Source organism: Camelina sativa, chromosome 4 (genome assembly GCF_000633955.1).
Source record: "Camelina sativa cultivar DH55 chromosome 4, Cs, whole genome shotgun sequence".
Lineage (NCBI taxonomy): Eukaryota > Viridiplantae > Streptophyta > Magnoliopsida > Brassicales > Brassicaceae > Camelina > Camelina sativa.
This window is the reverse complement of record NC_025688.1, coordinates 24,933,013-24,950,567: the sequence shown is the minus strand read 5'-3', so window position 1 is coordinate 24,950,567 and position 17,555 is coordinate 24,933,013. Positions and strand designations below refer to the sequence as shown.

Sequence of the window (17,555 nt, the reverse complement as noted above, 5' to 3'; positions counted from 1 at the left end):
ATCTTTCTCAAAGTTTGCTTCTCTTTGTCTTAAAATTGGATAGAGAGTTCTCATGTCAAACGACTTCTTCTATATGGAAATCTTGATTAGACTGTAGAATCGTCTGGCTTGATCCTTGTGAAATATCACTTAAGAGTCTGTGAGAAACTGTGATGAGGATATTAATTTCACAATCACACTGTTTATTTAATATTCAGAGACTATAGTGAGTAAACATCACATGCGTTATCTGACTGATGCTAGAAACTAACTACTTTTTTTTTTTTGGTCTAATGTGTTGAAATTATTTATATTCTTAAACGCATAATCCATTCTTGCTGATTGTCCTGTATTTTTTTTTGTCTCTAGTCCATTGTTTGTTACCTGGAAGAAAATAGTGAATGGTGGGGAGCCTCGATTGCGTGGATGTATTGGTACACTGGAAGCACGCCGCTTGATCAGTGGCTTCAAGGATTATGCCTTGACAAGGTAACTTACCGCTCTCCCTCTAGGATTCTTTTCTTTGTTTCTTCTATTATACATCTGTTTCTTCCTTTTCTTCACGTGAGTTCTCCCTCAACTTTGCTATGCTTATGTCTTCCTAAGTCTTATGTATTATCTATTAACAACTTTGTTGAGTGTTGACTTTCTTTTCCTGACTCCTTTTGCTTCTCTTTTTGCCCATTGTGCTTTTGTTATAAACATATATTGTACTTTTTCTTGCTTGTTGCTTAGATGGGACACCAATGGTGTAAGATAGACTATCGATTGATAAACATTAAGTGATACACATGTACTATGTTTGCAAACCAGTTCTTTGTATAGTTAACCAAACATAGACGAATATGGTATTTTCCCTATTATCAGTTTATCACGGCCTAGATGATTTCGTACCAAGTATCAGGTTTTCAGCTGTAGTATCTGAGTTTAGCGTGTAATTTATCTTTTTCGTTGCAACATAATTCTGGTGCATCCTGATTAATTTATCTTCATATGTTTTATCTTTCTTCAAAGTGTATATGGTGAGCTTGAACTGCAATTGTAATACAGTTAAGAGCAAATCAGGCTCCAACTTCCTGTAAAGTAACTGAGTAACTTTGTTCTGTAAATTTTGCATTCGAGACTACAAATGAAGCACATATATGTAGGTGAAATTCCTATAGCAGATCTGCCTTTTGTTTCATGTTGTTGGTTGTAAATGCTTGTGGTATCTTTCTTTTTAGGCTGAAAAGACACTAATTGTTTTAGATAATATTGCAGTGCCTTGAGAGACCGCAGGTTCCCACCTATACAGGCCAAAGAATTGCCATTTCTGCAATGTACAGTGTCTGTCCTGACTGATTATGAGGATGCAGAAGATTACCTTGATTGGGAGGTATTCTCGTCACTCTTCTTTTACGATATGTCAATCTTGTGAAGAGTATCAACATGTATTTGAAAAGTTGTGTATATTAAGCATATAGTTACCAATAAGGAGTGCATAGCATTTAACCACACATCCAGTAAACCTTCTGATTTCCTTCTTCTCATATTACTTTCCACTCAGTGAAACTGCTCTGCTATGTTTACATTCAATGACACTTTTAATATGGAAGCAGCAAGTAGATTTAGTTTGTCGAATTCTTCTTGTATGTGTGGTTTGTCCAATTCTTCTTGTATATGGTGATATTTTTGTGATTTGACTCTGAAGGTGGGAAAGCACGGTATAATCATTGAGTTTACTGAACCTGAGACTAATACAAAGCGAAGTGGTACATATTTGCCTGAGGTTGCAGCTCATGAAGGTACCATTTTGATACAATAATGCAAGTACTTGAAGCTATATTGCGTTGTTGATACAACAATTACTCTTTTTTTTTTGCAGGCTGGACAAAGCTAGAGGCAATAGATTCGCTGGTGCGTAAAGCAGGATACAACGGTGTAATAACAGAAGCATTGCGTAGGCGAATCCATCTAACGCGTTACCAGAGTACATTATTCAGCATGCATTACAGCGAATACCTTTCGTATGTGAAGGCAACAAGGAGCGTTGGCCCTGGTATTAATGGGACCAACACGCCTGCTTTTGCCTGATTTGCACCCAAACAAAACAAAACCGCTGCAAATGGATGCCATTTGATTATGTTTGGCTACCTGTGATTCTATCTGTGATTTCAAACTGTCTGGCTCTTCCATAAGAGAAACGAGACTTCGACTTTGCTGTTTCACAATTGTAACATTAACTAAATCACTTTGATATCTCTCACTTTATTCCTAGATTCACTAATGTGCTTCAACTTATACGACTCTAACATTCAGTTTTATTAGTTAGATTATATGTTAAAATCATATTAAGTTAACAAAATGAACTTGAACTTGAGTTGACTTTGTCGAAATAGACCCTGAACCAAAAACCTTCATTAGTCTTCCAGTAAGACCAAAAGTGAGTGTAACTCAAATTCGGAGGTTATATTTGTTTTAATAAAGAAGTACAAAGCGTATTCCGTAAGAATTTGCATAATATGGGGGCCTAGTTTGATATTTTTGCATAAATAAATACTATTTAAAAATAAAATAAAAACACGAATCGTTTTAAGCATGTGATTGCGTTTTGGACGCAAACGCAACCGAATCATACCAATCAGATCCTTTAGCGTATTTATTAATTATTATTATTTTATTGATTCATCTCTCTCTCTCTCTCTCTCTCTCTCTCTCTCTCTCCCACCTGATTTGAGCTTCTTCTTTCTCTTTCGAACTCTCCGTCACTCTCATTTCATTTTTTTTTTCTTTCTATTTGAATCTCTCTTCTGCAAGCTCTCACACACAGATCTCTGAAAACTTGAGCTGGTGTGCGCGTATGGCGGAGGAGAAATGGGTGATGATGGTAACGGCACAGACGCCGACGAATATCGCCGTGATTAAGTATTGGGGAAAGAGAGATGAGGTTCGGATTCTTCCCATTAACGATAGCATTAGCGTCACGCTTGATCCTGATCACCTTTGTACTCTCACTACCGTCGCTGTTAGTCCCTCCTTTGATCGGGATCGAATGTGGCTTAACGGCAAGGTACTTTGCTCTGTGTCATCTTTGAAAATCTTCTCTTAAGCTGGCTTTTAGAGATTCGTATGAAATAGACTTGGGATTACATGCTAGTGTATCTTTGTGATGATTTTAGAAGAGTTTTTTTTGGTTTCATGTTAGTATAGGAAATCTCGCTTTCTGGAAGTAGGTATCAGAATTGCTTGAGGGAAATTAGAAGTCGTGGTGATGATGTTGAAGACAAAGAAAAGGGTATCAAGATAGAGAAGAAAGATTGGGAGAAACTTCATCTTCATATTGCTTCTCATAACAATTTCCCTACTGCTGCTGGCTTAGCTTCTTCAGCTGCTGGTTTTGCTTGCTTAGGTACTGTGCTTTCTCTCTCTCTCTCTCTCTCACATGGTGTTATGGTAGGAAAAGACAGTTACATTCATGTAAATGTATGAACTTTAAGACACCCTCCGGTTGATTTTGTTTAGCATAGATTCTCTGGATGATACCGGAGAGAGCCACAATATAGTTTGATGCAACAACCAAATAGTTACATGGCTTTCTTCTCTTTGTCCCATATCTTGCTTCTAGATCTTTATCTTTTTCTGCATAATTTATCTTAGAATTGCTCAACTTCAATGAGATTGATCCTGGCTCTTTCCGCCAGTGATGAATGATTTTCTAGATTCCCTAAGTTGATATTTCTTTTGGAAACTGCTCAATGTAGTAGTATATAACAGTTGCTTTTGGGTACAGTTTTTGCTCTTGCCAAGTTGATGAATGTAAATGAAGATCCAAGTCAACTTTCTGCTATAGCAAGGTATGACTTACGTTACCTGACTCGCATTTTCACCCTTACTGATCACCATGTTAATTGTACGAGTTACTATTATCCTTTTTCTCACAGTGACTGTGTAATTTTGTAAGTTTCCATGTTGCTATGTGCTTTTTAATTTGAATTATGTGTAGTTAGACGATCCTCTAGAGATTAAGTGGTACCAGTATATATGGTTATAATGTCATTTCTCCATGTAGGCAAGGTTCAGGAAGTGCTTGCCGTAGTTTATTTGGGGGATTTGTCAAGTGGAACATGGGAAACAAAGAAGATGGAAGTGACAGTGTTGCAGTTCAACTGGTAGATGATAAGCATTGGGATGATCTTGTTATCATTATTGCTGTGGTATGGATCTTAACTTATTCTAACTGCATTTTTAGATTCATGCTCAATACCGAACCTATTCTTCATCTTCTATATTATGTGGCTCTCTAGTTAAATTTTTGTTACACTCTCTTGTCTAAGTATATGAAGGAAGATGAGCTATACGAACTCTGTGATAATTTCTGCTGTTTTGTTTGAATAATATAATCTGAACTCTGTGATAATTCTGTTTTTTTTTTTTTTTGTGACTCTTTTTTCAACTCATATTAGCTTGTGTTACATGCAGGTTAGTTCACGAGAGAAGGAAAGAAGCAGCACCTCGGGAATGCGCGAGAGTGTTGAGACAAGTTTGCTCTTACAGCATAGAGCAAAGGTATGTTCCCTTTTTCATGTTTCGATTACAGTCTGTATCACTTAAAATAAATTTTGCTGGGTTGCTAAAGGTTTTTGGTTGTGCTTGCTTAATGTTTCGATTACAGTCTGTATCACTTAAAAATAAATTTTGCTTGGTTGTGCTTGCTTATCTTCAAAAATGAAAATATTTCCCTGAACTTCATGCTCTACTTTAATTTTTTTCTCCGTAGGAAGTTGTCCCAGAACGGATTGTGCAAATGGAAGAAGCTATAAAGAATCGAGATTTTACATCTTTTACAAAATTGACGTGTGCAGACAGTAATCAGTTTCATGCTGTTTGTATGGATACATCTCCACCCATATTCTACATGAATGACACCTCCCACAGGTATCTCTTTCTCTTCTTTGGTTTCTTTTGCAGTCATTTTCTGGTTTCAGCTATCAATGTCGTGGGTTTGATTGCAATTCACTAACTGATAATGCCAGGATAATAAGCTTAGTTGAAAAGTGGAACCGTTCTGCCAGTACACCAGAGGTATGTATGCTTGCTTACTCCATTGCTCAAAAGCTAGCATCTAATTTCAAAAGAGGTTTCTAGTTTCTAACTAATCGTAATCTCATTTTCCTGTACAGATTGCTTACACATTTGATGCAGGTCCAAACGCGGTCCTAATTGCACGAAACAGAAAAGTAGCAGTTGAATTGCTGCAGGGGTTGCTCTACTGCTTCCCGCCTAAGCCTGACACAGACATGAAGAGGTAATATAGGAAGTGAAATTGATTTGATTGATTGATTTAATCCCTGACTATTATAATTGGTGTTCGCTACTTTTGTATAGTTACGTACTGGGCGATGCATCGATTGTAAAAGAGGCAGGCGTGGAAGGAGAGCTTCCACAAGGAATTAAAGACAAAATTGGACGTCAGGATCAAAAAGGTGAAGTGAGTTATTTTATATGCAGCAAAGCTGGAAGAGGACCTGTGGTGCTTCAAGACCAAACTCAGGCTCTTCTCCATCCTCAAACTGGCCTCCCCAAATAACCATTTCCTGTTATTACTGCAACTCTGAGATTTGCAACAGCTTTTTCTTTTGCTTTGTCAGCTCCAACTCTTGTCCTAAGAGAGCATTCATCTGACTATTTGAGTTTACATAAAATTCTTCTTCATCGGGTGCATCTCTAAATGCTAGCTATACGTAGATTCAAAAAAAGAAATCAATATTGCAAACGAATAAGATATTGCTGCTAAATCTGAATGTATCATTCAAATACAGAACAGACTTGACCATCACTATTAATATCATCAGGTCAGTTTTCCCAAAAAGGGGCATCAAAGGTCCATCTCAAGTCCATACTGTTGTAACCAAAACGTACCATGTCATATCTGAAAACAAAAACTAATCCACTTAACACACCAAATAACTTAGTCGGCAACCACTAATAGTTTATTATCTAATATACATTTTCAAATGGATCTTGTCTTGTGCCGCCTAGGACTCAAAAGCCGCCACGTTTGAGGACGCCTAAACGCCAGATAACACGCTGGTACTTACACTTATTTTCTGAACTCAGATTCTGACCCATGGGATGGGACTAAGGTGTACGTCTCGTGTGCGCATTGAAGCTACTTCTAACGCGGTCAGCATCCTCACCAACCCCAGCCTCAACCCGAGTTGTCCTCACTCTGATTCGCACCCTCTTTGGTCAGCTTTGATGCCGACCCATGAGAGTGAAGTGTCCTGTACGCTCACAGAAGAGGCTCTTCTAACTGTAGCTATGCGATCAACATCCTTACCAGTTACCACTTACCAACCCGAGCCTCGAACGAGTCCTTGTAACTTACAAAAATGTTCACGAGGTCGACTCCTTGAAACAAATATGCTATACTACTCGAGACATGAACCTCGCGCAGTTATTGTTTGATATTCCGCCAACTGGACCAGTTGAACTTTTAACGTTGACTGTCGATTACAGTAATATATAAATTTATTTTATCTTGTTAACAGATTGTTATTAACTCCGTCACGTCTTGTATAAGATATAAGCTAATTTATATGTATAAGCTAATTTTAAACAACAAAAACAAAAAATTGCTGAGCTCCATACTTGCTGTGGTGGAGTATAATTAACTCTATAACACCATACTAACTGTGAATGTTAAAAATGTCGTTTAACCTACTCTTTTTTACAAATTAAATTCAAACTAAATTAAAATTATACTATTATCTAGTTAATAAGTATGATATGAACAACACTTATAAGCAAATGTATATGTGGTTATATTAGTTAAAAATACAATTATATTGCGTAAAAAGTAAATTATACTTTAGTATTTAATACTTTAATGTGTGGATTGATTAGAAGAAAAAAACAATATATATATATATATATATATATTACTTTAAATAAGAAATAGACATATGAACATTTCATTTAGTTAAATACACATATTAACATTTACTTGGGTACATGATTACAGAGCTTATTCTTAAATATTATTTTTGTATAGAAAATCACATTAGTATGGACTGACGCCAATGTATCACTTCATTTGCTACACTCATAAAGGACAACAAAACGTCTATAAGGGCATGTATAGTAGGTGTAGCAATTGTAGATATAAATGGATTTGATGAGTATGAGTGTATGACCCTCTGGTGACATTGTTCTTTATAATTGGTTATAATGAAGATTGCTCGCCTTCCGTGGCGAGACTGAAATTCTCCGGAAACATTGCTTGCTCCCATGTTTAACTATCTCTTACACTTAGCTGTTAAACAAGAAAAGCATATCCACAACGCCCTCCGTAAATAGTTTACTATCTTACATACATTTTCAAACGGATCTTGTCTTGTGCTGACGATGAGCCAAGCCAACACCATGGTTTTTGTATGCCTTGTGGCCACCTAAGACTCAAAATCCGCCACCGTTTGACGACGCCTAAACGCCGCCGGATAACACGCTGATACTTCAAACTTTTTTCTGAACTCAGATTCTGCTGACCCATGGGACTGAGGCGTCACGTATGCTCATTGAAGCTACTTGTAATGCGGTCAGCATCCTCACCAACCTCATTGAATCTCCTTGTAATGCAGTCAGCATCCTCACCAACCCCAGCCTCACACGAGTCATTCTCACTCTGATACTTGCACTTTTTTGGTATCATTTCTGAACTCTGATCCGCACCCTTTTTTGGTACAAGTTCTGAACTCTGATGCCTACCCATGAGAGTGAAGTGTCCTGTACGCTCACAGAAGGTGCTTCTAACTACAGCTATGCGATCAACATCCTTACCAACCCGAGCCTCGCACGAGTCCTTGTAACTTATGTAGACAGTTGCATTTTTGGCATTGAGTCCCTCACTGAGATCTTGGCTAGTATCTATAGCCACATTCACAATCTTCAAGTCGGACAGATCAGGATCCATGTTGGTACTTCTATATTTGGCGACTGCAAGTTCCAAGTAAAGACGAATCCAGTCATTGTCTTGGACCTCTGATTTGTTCAACTACAAAAAGCAAAACATAAATATCATAACTACATTTGCCCAAAAAAAAAAAATATCATAACTACAAAGCAAAAGTCAAAGAGTGTCTTAAGAATAATAATAATCTTACCACGTAAAATCGCTTTCTCTTGTCGAAAGGATCCTCTGTCGGCCACTCAGGCATGCTACCTGGCCAGTCGCATGAAATGATCTCGTCCTTATTGGTTTCCCCTATACAAGATTAAATCAGCAAGTGGAAGACTTGTAGACAACAAATGAACAATACTGCACATCAAAACACAAGTCAGAGTTTTCTTTTTACCTCGGATTCTAACAATATTGCACAACAAAACAAATCCGGCAATTTTGCGTTCACCGATTCTAATATGAAAAGTGTGGAGCAAAGAGGTAGATGGATCCATTGCAACCAAAGTTATGTAGTAACAGGTAGCAGCAATAATCAATCTGTAGTGGTACTTCTTTACGAGAATGAACTGATAGTTTGTCCCCTAATACATCAAGACAGACATTGATTTAACGTAAGTAATGCGAGGATTATATAAAGATAGCATCATGTTCATGTTCATGTCATGTGGGTATAATAAAGAAAGAAAGAAGAGACCTGAAACAAATTGTAACGATGAAGTCCCATCTTAGCATAAAGATTGACTAAGCTACAACAAGGAGATTGATCATTACAGATCACTTCCCGCAGTCTACAAAAACCGTATGTTATCGAACCCTTGGCCTCGAACGGCTAATCAATCGTTATATATATATATATATATTGTTAGAAGATAAAATCAAATAATTATTAGTCCATCATAAGTTCCCATCAACAAAAATAAAATAAGATTACACTGATAGTAGGCATAGGTTTGCTCATCTGCTCTAGAATCTTAGCCCTACTGCGACGGGTATAGTGCAACAGCATGATCGTCTCCTTGGTCCTCTTTAAGGTTTGTGGATAATTCGGCTTCTGATGCTTTTGGTCCGTCGATTTTTGTACTTAGGTTTCTTCCACGCGGTTGTTTTATATTTATAGCTCCCCTGCCCTCCTGATCCATCCGGCTGGCTGACTCCATTTTGGGCTCCAATTGGGCCTTCTTCGCAACCCAGTTTTTTTTTCCTTTTTTTTAAGAAAAAATAACAAACAAAAATTGGTGGGCCTCCGTGGCGAGACTGAAATTCTCTGGAAACATTGCTTGCTCCCATGTTTTTGAAATTATCTCTTACACATATTATCTCTTTTAAACAAGAAAAGCCAAAACCCGTACTTAATGTACTGTGCTATGCCCAAAGCAGTGTCACAACGACAAATAGCATCAAAGCCAGACCAAGACATATCCCAACCAATGCGCCAAAAGCCTGTCAAAAGAGCAATGCATCCACTGGTTTGGTTATCAATTTTTTACCATCATTATCTACTAGTTAATCAATTTTTTAACATCATTATCTACATATGTATTACTCAGAGAAATACTGGTGCACTCACTTTTCCCTGACTTTCAAACTTGCATTTTACTGTAAACCACGACAATCCTCTATCAACAATAGGTGCAAGTGCAACTGCCCTGCATACATCAACATTCTTCATGGGTAACAACATAACAACAAGATAAGATCGACAATAATCAAAACTGGAAATGAAAGTGCAAGTGCAACTGTCCTGTATCCATCTACTATGTTTATAACTGGTTTTGAACCACTTTCACTTACATAACAGATTATCTACTAATAATATGACCACTTTTCCCTAGCATTACCTTGTCACCTAAGACTTAGACATGTTTCTCCACACTTAAAACGAGAATAAAGTTGTTGTTATTTGAAAAGAATATAGGTAGATTTGCGCCAAAGGATCAAAATGAAGGTACATTTTTCATCACCACATGCATCTTAAAGCGATATACCAATATCTATAAACAACAAACTTATCTCTACTAAAACCTACACATGAAAAGGTTGAAGTACTTGGCACTTTTTCAGGACCTACTAATACACACTTATTATGAACTTTGCAAATCAAATGATTTTTTGATTGTTGATGCTAAAACAAGAATGCCATAGTCTGCAAATCTATCATGGCGAGACAATACGAAAGGTTTTAATTACAACTGCATCATCATGATCTGGCAGGATGCAGTTAAACAGCTCACTCAAAGGCATCTCAGACCCATGAAACTAGAATGAGAGCAGAATGATGTTCTTAAGCTATAAAGAACTAACTGAGTAAGAAGCTTATATTAGCTACTTACCCTCCTATTCTGATGAGTTTAGTAACTTGGCTTCCAGCCCAGACCATGGCCATCACTTTAAGAAATCTGCATGCAACACGAATCTCTCACGTCCTTTTAACACTAGGAAAATGCTGAAAATATTCCATACCTCTCAGCCGCAGCAAGATAACCCATTTTTCCCGGTGCTGGGGCCACATAAAACCTATATACATATAGATAATCGTCACTGTTTCTGGCTCATGTATGTTATGATGGAGAACAATGTTCATGTAGCTTTACTGTCAGAATTCTATTCTACTCACCACACCAAGAGGAAAGCTGTGGAGTAATATACCGTATTAAGTAACCCATAGGATAATATTCCAGAGAGTCCATATCTCTTCAACTTCTTGAGAAGCCTGCAATTTTTTGCAGCACATCCACGCTGGCAAAATCATCAAAAGGAAAAAGGAAGAGATATTTCTAATCTTAAAGATTATATTAATTCCCCAAATCTTTCCATTGCAATGCATATCTCAATCACATTGAACAGAACCGGACCTATCTTATCTAATACTTGGATAGACCATATCAGAAACACAACTGACATTTTTCATGATCACCACAGAAGTGGGAAACCAAAGTAACTCAGGCAAATCATTATGAAAAGCATAAAATAAACATTAAACCGCAATACTCAGTTCTCTGTGGGAGTCTTGAACAAAACATGAAAAGAATGAAGTAGTTTTAAGATGGTAGCCAGCCACAGTCATACTTTCTAACTCATAAGCGCCATTACAGAGGCATTAGAAAAGTATATACCAAAGCAAGGATTTAGTAGTATATCACATACTCTTCTGAAACGAACGGGTTGCTCCTGCTTGTCCCATTCTTATCCAACATTTCACCTAGAAAAGGTAAGTGAAGACAGCGTCAAAACTCAATTCAATAACAAACAAACATGGGAAGAAACACAAAAAGGAGTGTATCAACCAGAGAGTATAGAAGATACATAAACTGAATCGTTGATGTAAACTCTCAATACTATGAATACCTTCACCATATGAAGGCTCAGCCTCAGCATCAGATTTATTCGAAGCCTAAAAGAAAGTACAAACAAAGAGAGAGAGAGGTAAGACACAGCTCGAATTCGAACCAAAGTATTCTCAAATAATAATAAAAATACAAACTTTGTGACAAAAAGAGGTAACCAATCGGCGACTATGGTGGAATACAGAGTAGCGGTGTGGTAGCAGAGATGGAGTGTGATTCCCATTAACGGGAATGCTGAAGGTATGGAGATAACATATCTGGAAACAGAGCAGCAAGATTACTAATTTATCTAAAAAAATCATGGTTTCGTGTGAGCGAGAGACAAAAAACGAGTACCGGCGGGAGAGAAAGAGTCAAACGGTAGACGCCGGCGACACTCATCACGGCGGCGTAGATTTTAATTTAATGTAATAATAAGACGTCGCGTGTGGATTATATGAATTTTACTAAAAAATAATAATAATAAATTGTAATTTACGTAAACCGTTAATTTGAACCGAAATTGAACCGGAATCTTTAAACCGAGTCTATAAAAGCCTACGCAACTTCAAGATTCCAAAGGCAAAAGGATTACGTGATTAATAATCTTCATTCTCAAAACTTATTTTTCGTGAAGGAAGCAGAGCAAAAGAAGAGTAACGAAGAAGAAGAAGAAGATGATGATGATGATGATGAGGGAAAACAAAGTTATAGACCGTAACCATAATCTGAGCGTCAACGACATTGATCTCTCTCTCCTCCGTATCACTTCTCCACCTTACTACGACTACTCTCCTTCCCCATCCTTGTTACCCGCCGATGAAATCACACGTCCGTTGAAACGCGCCTCCCCTGTTTCCGACGATTCAGATCAGTCCAAACGAAGAAAACTCTCCACTCAAGAAGAACCAATCTTTTTAACCTCTCCTCTTCTATTCACTTCCCCGGAGAACAACCAATCTTCTTCCTCTGTTCATGACCCGAATCTCACAAGCCCTGTTTCGGAGAAGCAAGATACGACGCCGTCTGCTTCTGATACAGAGGTTTGTTATATAGTTATTCTCTCTCTGGTTTTAACTAATGCTAATCAAGAATCTTGAATCGGGTTTGGTTATAAACAGACGATGAACAAGGTTAACCATTGCGTAGAGGAGATGAATCGTGGAGAGACTAACTATGCTTATGAGGTTTGATGTTTATTCTTTAATAATTCTGCTTTTTAGTCTTTAAGATTACACAATTACTGTTTTTGATAAGTTTACTGTGAAATATCATTCATAAGGAACAAGAAGAAGTGGAAGAAGAAGAAGAAGAAGAAGATTGTGGAGGAGGGATGAGGATAGAGAGATCAGGAGATGGTTTTGTAATTAGATTGAAGTGTAGATGCAGACAAGCTTTTAGGGTTCTCTTCTCAGATCATCACCTCTACTTCAAGCCTCTCTAAGCTTCTTCACATGCACTTTTTGTGTGGTGTGATTGATGATTTAGTATCGGCTTCTTCTCATTTGCTGCATAGTTTTTACTTCTTTTCTTTTTTTTTTTGGTTGGAGACTTTTGTCAATAGTGAGATTTACAATATGTGCAGTGAAATGTTCAATGTAATGCTTTTAAGTAAGAAGAGCAATAAACTCGTTTTTTGTTGTATAAAAGTTATTCTAAATGGTCACAAATCTTTTAGAGTCAAAAACCGAAACTTTCCAACTTGCTTATTATAGATATAGAGCTAATTTTGTTTGTCATAAATTGCCTTTTACCATTTAACAACAGAACAGAGAACTCATCTAAAAATGAAGTGAAAGTCAACGAAAACATTGACCTTTCAATATCATTCATACATGGAGAGAACTCTCTATTTCAAACAAAGGTGGGAGCTTTGACATCATCAACACTATCTCATCACTTGCAAACAAACTCAAGTAACAGACCCTAAAAGCTTTTGGCAAGAGAATTTTGATAACCCTTTTTAATATTTGATTTGATTTGATTTAAATCTCTCTTACCAAGCAAAAAAATGGTGCTCGGTACTTTGTAGTTTGTATAAGCTTAAGAATTAAAGAATGGGATAAAAGTGTAAATGCATTTTATAAAAGTGCTCACTGACACTANAAGAAGAAGAAGAAGAAGAAGATTGTGGAGGAGGGATGAGGATAGAGAGATCAGGAGATGGTTTTGTAATTAGATTGAAGTGTAGATGCAGACAAGCTTTTAGGGTTCTCTTCTCAGATCATCACCTCTACTTCAAGCCTCTCTAAGCTTCTTCACATGCACTTTTTGTGTGGTGTGATTGATGATTTAGTATCGGCTTCTTCTCATTTGCTGCATAGTTTTTACTTCTTTTCTTTTTTTTTTTGGTTGGAGACTTTTGTCAATAGTGAGATTTACAATATGTGCAGTGAAATGTTCAATGTAATGCTTTTAAGTAAGAAGAGCAATAAACTCGTTTTTTGTTGTATAAAAGTTATTCTAAATGGTCACAAATCTTTTAGAGTCAAAAACCGAAACTTTCCAACTTGCTTATTATAGATATAGAGCTAATTTTGTTTGTCATAAATTGCCTTTTACCATTTAACAACAGAACAGAGAACTCATCTAAAAATGAAGTGAAAGTCAACGAAAACATTGACCTTTCAATATCATTCATACATGGAGAGAACTCTCTATTTCAAACAAAGGTGGGAGCTTTGACATCATCAACACTATCTCATCACTTGCAAACAAACTCAAGTAACAGACCCTAAAAGCTTTTGGCAAGAGAATTTTGATAACCCTTTTTAATATTTGATTTGATTTGATTTAAATCTCTCTTACCAAGCAAAAAAATGGTGCTCGGTACTTTGTAGTTTGTATAAGCTTAAGAATTAAAGAATGGGATAAAAGTGTAAATGCATTTTATAAAAGTGCTCACTGACACTATTGCTTGATGCTCATTATCAACTGCTGCACGCGCTTTCACGCGCCGTCGTCAATTCGTATCTCTGTCGTCCGTCGCCGTACTCACTCGCAAACACATTCATTTTGTTGCTTCGGCCACGAGGTGAGTCTCTCTNTCTCTCTCTCTCTCTCTCTCTCTCTCTCTCTCTCTCTCTCTCTCTCTCTCTCTTTCACTCTAAAATTTGAGACGTTGTCCGTATAAAGTTTTCTCCTTTTCTCTCTTCTCAGAATAACTCTTTGGCCAAGAGTCCAATGGAGCAGTCTAATCTATCTGCCAACACTGTGATGGATCATCCTCGAGCCCTCACCGATAAAATCAACCTGATTCGTGACGCCGGTCCTTCCAAATTTCAGGTCTTTCCCAATTCCCACTGTATCTCGGAATCTATGTCCAAGTTTTTTTTTGCTCTCAAAAGATTATAACTTTGTGTCGTTTGGTCTCTGCCAATTTTGTAAGGTCATTGCAGACTTCGATGCGACATTAACGAGATACCGAGTCAATGGACTTCGAGGCCAGAGTATGTTCATCATACACACTTTGATCAATTGTAATCTTCTCTCTTCTCACTAAGTAAATTCCAAGTAAAGCTGAAACCTTTATATATACATAGCCAGTCATGGCCTCTTGCAGCAAGGAAACGCGTATTACGATGCTAAGAGGCAAGCATTATATGATCACTATCATCCTCTAGAGATTTCTCCTCTGATTCCTGTTGATGAGAAAACCAAACTCATGGAAGAATGGTATGTATACTCTTCTTCTTATCAATCACAATTGCGTTTGATACTCTTGTTGGTGGGGGAAAAAACTGAGAAACTTGTTGTTGTTTGTGATGAGGTGGAGTAAAACTCATGAGCTTCTCATTGAGGGAGGTTTAACATATGAGGCAATCAAGAAATCTGTTGCGGATTCCTCCATAGCTTTTAGACAAGGTGTGACTGAGCTTTTTGAATTTTTGGAGGTAACAAGGATGAATTCATGTTTGCAAGTATACTTCAATACTGAAAGAAACAAGTATCATTGTCTAAGTCGACCTTATTTGCAATCTGATTCAGAAAAAGGAGATCCCAGTTCTGATTTTTTCAGCTGGACTTGCTGATGTCATTGAAGAGGTGACACTAAAGGAGTATTATTCTGTCACTTCTGGGTGCCTCTATAATGAATGTGGTTTTGTTACATTCTCACTTTCTTACCAGGTTTTGAGGCAGAACCTTCATAGAACTTTCAAGAATGTGAAGATTGTATCGAACAGGATGGTGTTCAATGATGATGGACAGCTAGTTTCCTTCAAAGGTATATTTGGTTGGTGTTTTGTCATTCATTTAAGCGCATTCATCAACTCATATTTGTGGTATTCCTTCTGGAAAGCTGAAATCTCTCTGGGAAATTAGTTAGTACTAAGCAGTTGATTTTATATCTTGCTTTTATAAACTAGTCTCTTCACCTCTTACAAATACAGGAAAGCTAATTCACGTGCTAAACAAAAACGAACACGCTTTAGACATGGCTGCTCCACTTCATGATCGACTTGGTGTTGACACTGCCGAGGAAGATGAAGAAAATGCAAACATGAAAAAACGAACCAATGTTTTGCTTATGGGAGATCATTTGGGGGATTTGAGGATGTCTGATGGATTGAATTATGAGACTCGAATATCTATTGGATTTCTGTGAGCTTTTTTTTGTTTTCTTCTGTTTTGCTTCTTCTCTGTTTTGGTCTTCTCTAACTATTGCTTATCTCTCCAGGAACGATAACATTGAGAAGAGTCTTGAGAGCTACCGTGAGGCCTTTGATCTTGTTTATCTTGTAAGTAAACACATAAGCAAGTTTTATAGATTATCTTAATCATCTGAAAATTCGCTAATCAATGTTTTATGTCCTGTGGGGTCTAATAAAGAATGATGCACCTATGTGGGGAGTTCTGGAGCTTGTTTCTCAGTTATTCTCAACAGAAGCGAGTTAGCTACAGTGTACCTTTGAGGAGTTAGTTTAAGTGCAAGATTCTTTCTTTCTGTTGATGAAAACATTATTGAAGGTTAAATTCATGTGTCTGGCTTTAAGATTATATTGAGTGACCAGTATTGAGAGAGAGTTAATCTAATGATTAAAATATATGCATAATGTATGTAAACATATACAATCTAAAATTATTTGCTGCAACAAGCGAAACAAAGAATAAAGATAAAATGAAAGATCAAAAGAGTGAAGAGAATAAAAGAAGCAATTGGTACTAAAACCATCAGTGCCTTCTTTATGTAAAGTGTAAACTAGAGAACAAAACGTAATATGTAGCGTTGGAGTCTCATCCAAAAAAAACATCCTACTATGTAGTCATTACACAGATATAAGATGTGCAAGAAACCGAACATGGACTTGAAAAGCCAAACATATAGCTTTTTCATTCTATCAGTCCCCGACCACAAATGACTTCTGCTCGTAGTACTTTTTCTCACTAGCTTCCTTCTTCGCGTTACGTTTCTATAGAAATACAAAACGAATTTGAGTGAGACATTGTTCAAGTGAATCAATTACTATAAGAACAAGAAGAGTAAGCAAAGAAAAGAAACTTGCCTGATATGCTTCATGGTTTGCTACAATCCTCCTGATTATAGTGGAAGTTGTGATATCAAGAGGGCTTTCTAGAATTTCGAATATGCCCATGCTTATTGGTACAGCATACGGATTATCTTCCTCCTGTCAAAATCATCAACCACATTCTCAGAAAACAAACGTCTTTGTATTTAACCTATTGTATATACATTAACTCGCATCCACATCTTGTTTTTACCTTTTGAAAATCATCGCTCTCGGCTACTGTCCCATGAACAACCAACGAAATGTCAAATGTCGTTATCTGCAATATCCAAATCATTGTCAACAACAGCGTTTCTTGAAAGCCATTTGGGTATTATTTGGAAAAGTGCATAGACAGCTTACCGTATCTCTAGACACTTCCCATGGAGCACCAATGATCACCTCATCTACATAGCGACATGCCAGAACACTTAAGCTCCTTTCATGGAGATTCATGATTGGGCGGTGCGTTCCTCTTTTAGCACTGCACAGCAACGTATACCAAGCACAATTTGGTCAGACGATGTTAAGCAGAGAAGCAATTATGCACATCAAAACTTCTCAAGTATTAAGGTAGATACCAGAAGGAGGGCAAGAACTATTCTTTTTCCCTAAAACTAACATCGTCAATTAAATTGATCAATCCCCATAACACTTGCCAGGACATGAAAACAGAACAAGATAACTTAATAACAACTGAGACAATCAATTAAGCAGACTGCCAAAATTGAGCTTATAAACCTGACAGTCTGGTCATTATGTATTCCAACAAGAAGGAAGTCTCCAAGCTCTCGAGCACGCCTGAGA

The 17,555-nt window shown here is 37.2% G+C and overlaps 7 protein-coding genes across 9 annotated transcripts in view; 4 read left to right on the top strand and 3 right to left on the bottom strand.

Moving 5' to 3' along the window:
• LOC104782318 (uncharacterized protein At2g38710) overlaps positions 1-2,259 on the top strand; it is a 9,931-nt gene extending 7,672 nt beyond the window's left edge. For both annotated transcript variants that reach the window (XM_010507221.2, XM_010507222.2), the window contains exons 3-6: positions 349-468; positions 1,240-1,354; positions 1,670-1,763; positions 1,844-2,259. In XM_010507221.2, coding sequence (XP_010505523.1) covers positions 349-468; positions 1,240-1,354; positions 1,670-1,763; positions 1,844-2,052 — 538 coding nt within the window. In that variant the 3' untranslated portion in view covers positions 2,053-2,259. The remainder of the gene's footprint in view (positions 1-348; positions 469-1,239; positions 1,355-1,669; positions 1,764-1,843) is intronic.
• On the top strand, positions 2,668-5,679 carry LOC104782317 (diphosphomevalonate decarboxylase MVD1). The gene is made up of 9 exons (XM_010507220.1): positions 2,668-3,028; positions 3,169-3,367; positions 3,749-3,812; positions 4,028-4,172; positions 4,438-4,524; positions 4,736-4,893; positions 4,992-5,040; positions 5,139-5,263; positions 5,344-5,679. The coding sequence occupies exons 1-9, from the start codon at positions 2,819-2,821 to the stop codon at positions 5,543-5,545; spliced, it is 1,239 nt and encodes a 412-aa protein (XP_010505522.1). The 5' UTR covers positions 2,668-2,818; the 3' UTR covers positions 5,546-5,679.
• Positions 7,115-9,004, bottom strand: LOC104782315 (UPF0725 protein At3g25080-like). The gene is made up of 4 exons (XM_010507218.2): positions 8,613-9,004; positions 8,313-8,499; positions 8,121-8,221; positions 7,115-8,011 (listed from the first exon to the last, which is right to left on the bottom strand). Exons 1-4 carry the CDS (start codon positions 8,640-8,642, stop codon positions 7,523-7,525), a joined length of 807 nt encoding a protein of 268 aa, XP_010505520.1. The 5' UTR covers positions 8,643-9,004; the 3' UTR covers positions 7,115-7,522.
• LOC104782314 lies at positions 9,169-11,687 on the bottom strand. 2 transcript variants are annotated; one of them, XM_010507216.2, is made up of 9 exons: positions 11,599-11,687; positions 11,400-11,519; positions 11,264-11,309; positions 11,063-11,117; positions 10,533-10,628; positions 10,379-10,432; positions 10,249-10,314; positions 9,486-9,564; positions 9,169-9,358 (listed from the first exon to the last, which is right to left on the bottom strand). In XM_010507216.2, exons 1-9 carry the CDS (start codon positions 11,641-11,643, stop codon positions 9,281-9,283), a joined length of 639 nt encoding a protein of 212 aa, XP_010505518.1. In that variant the 5' UTR covers positions 11,644-11,687; the 3' UTR covers positions 9,169-9,280. The 2 variants fall into 2 exon arrangements, with proteins under 2 accessions (XP_010505518.1, XP_010505519.1); XM_010507217.2 differs by having other exon boundaries at positions 11,421-11,519.
• Positions 11,915-12,779, top strand: LOC104782313. The gene is made up of 3 exons (XM_010507215.1): positions 11,915-12,284; positions 12,363-12,428; positions 12,524-12,779. Exons 1-3 carry the CDS (start codon positions 11,919-11,921, stop codon positions 12,683-12,685), a joined length of 594 nt encoding a protein of 197 aa, XP_010505517.1. The 5' UTR covers positions 11,915-11,918; the 3' UTR covers positions 12,686-12,779.
• On the top strand, positions 14,108-16,286 carry LOC104782312 (7-methylguanosine phosphate-specific 5'-nucleotidase A-like). Its single transcript, XM_010507214.2, has 10 exons — positions 14,108-14,275; positions 14,401-14,526; positions 14,630-14,690; positions 14,784-14,916; positions 15,011-15,134; positions 15,229-15,285; positions 15,370-15,466; positions 15,633-15,843; positions 15,920-15,980; positions 16,072-16,286. The coding sequence occupies exons 1-10, from the start codon at positions 14,162-14,164 to the stop codon at positions 16,135-16,137; spliced, it is 1,050 nt and encodes a 349-aa protein (XP_010505516.1). The 5' UTR covers positions 14,108-14,161; the 3' UTR covers positions 16,138-16,286.
• The window catches only part of LOC104782311 (ethanolamine-phosphate cytidylyltransferase-like), a 4,695-nt gene continuing 3,517 nt past the window's right edge, over positions 16,378-17,555 (bottom strand). Inside the window, exon 10 of the mRNA XM_019244966.1 lies at positions 16,378-16,612. Within this exon, the coding sequence (XP_019100511.1) occupies positions 16,581-16,612 (32 nt within the window). The 3' untranslated portion in view covers positions 16,378-16,580. The remainder of the gene's footprint in view (positions 16,613-17,555) is intronic.

Coding starts and splice junctions, on each gene's coding strand:
- LOC104782317 (XM_010507220.1), top strand. CDS start 2,819: ATGGCGGAGGAGAAATGGGTGATGATGGTAACGGCACAGACGCCGACG. Junction 3,029..3,168: donor GAATGTGGCTTAACGGCAAG/GTACTTTGCTCT, acceptor ATGTTAGTATAG/GAAATCTCGCTTTCTGGAAG. Junction 4,525..4,735: donor TCTTACAGCATAGAGCAAAG/GTATGTTCCCTT, acceptor TTTTCTCCGTAG/GAAGTTGTCCCAGAACGGAT.
- LOC104782315 (XM_010507218.2), bottom strand. CDS start 8,642: ATGGGACTTCATCGTTACAATTTGTTTCAG. Junction 8,500..8,612: donor ATCGTTACAATTTGTTTCAG/GTCTCTTCTTTC, acceptor TTGATGTATTAG/GGGACAAACTATCAGTTCAT. Junction 8,012..8,120: donor AGAGAAAGCGATTTTACGTG/GTAAGATTATTA, acceptor TGCTTTTTGTAG/TTGAACAAATCAGAGGTCCA.
- LOC104782314 (XM_010507216.2), bottom strand. CDS start 11,643: ATGAGTGTCGCCGGCGTCTACCGTTTGACTCTTTCTCTCCCGCCG. Junction 10,433..10,532: donor ACAGCTTTCCTCTTGGTGTG/GTGAGTAGAATA, acceptor ATATGTATATAG/GTTTTATGTGGCCCCAGCAC. Junction 9,359..9,485: donor AGTTTGAAAGTCAGGGAAAA/GTGAGTGCACCA, acceptor CTCTTTTGACAG/GCTTTTGGCGCATTGGTTGG.
- LOC104782313 (XM_010507215.1), top strand. CDS start 11,919: ATGATGATGATGATGATGAGGGAAAACAAAGTTATAGACCGTAACCAT. Junction 12,285..12,362: donor CGTCTGCTTCTGATACAGAG/GTTTGTTATATA, acceptor GGTTATAAACAG/ACGATGAACAAGGTTAACCA. Junction 12,429..12,523: donor AGACTAACTATGCTTATGAG/GTTTGATGTTTA, acceptor ATCATTCATAAG/GAACAAGAAGAAGTGGAAGA.
- LOC104782312 (XM_010507214.2), top strand. CDS start 14,162: ATGCTCATTATCAACTGCTGCACGCGCTTTCACGCGCCGTCGTCAATT. Junction 14,917..15,010: donor ACCAAACTCATGGAAGAATG/GTATGTATACTC, acceptor GTTTGTGATGAG/GTGGAGTAAAACTCATGAGC. Junction 15,844..15,919: donor CGAATATCTATTGGATTTCT/GTGAGCTTTTTT, acceptor TTATCTCTCCAG/GAACGATAACATTGAGAAGA.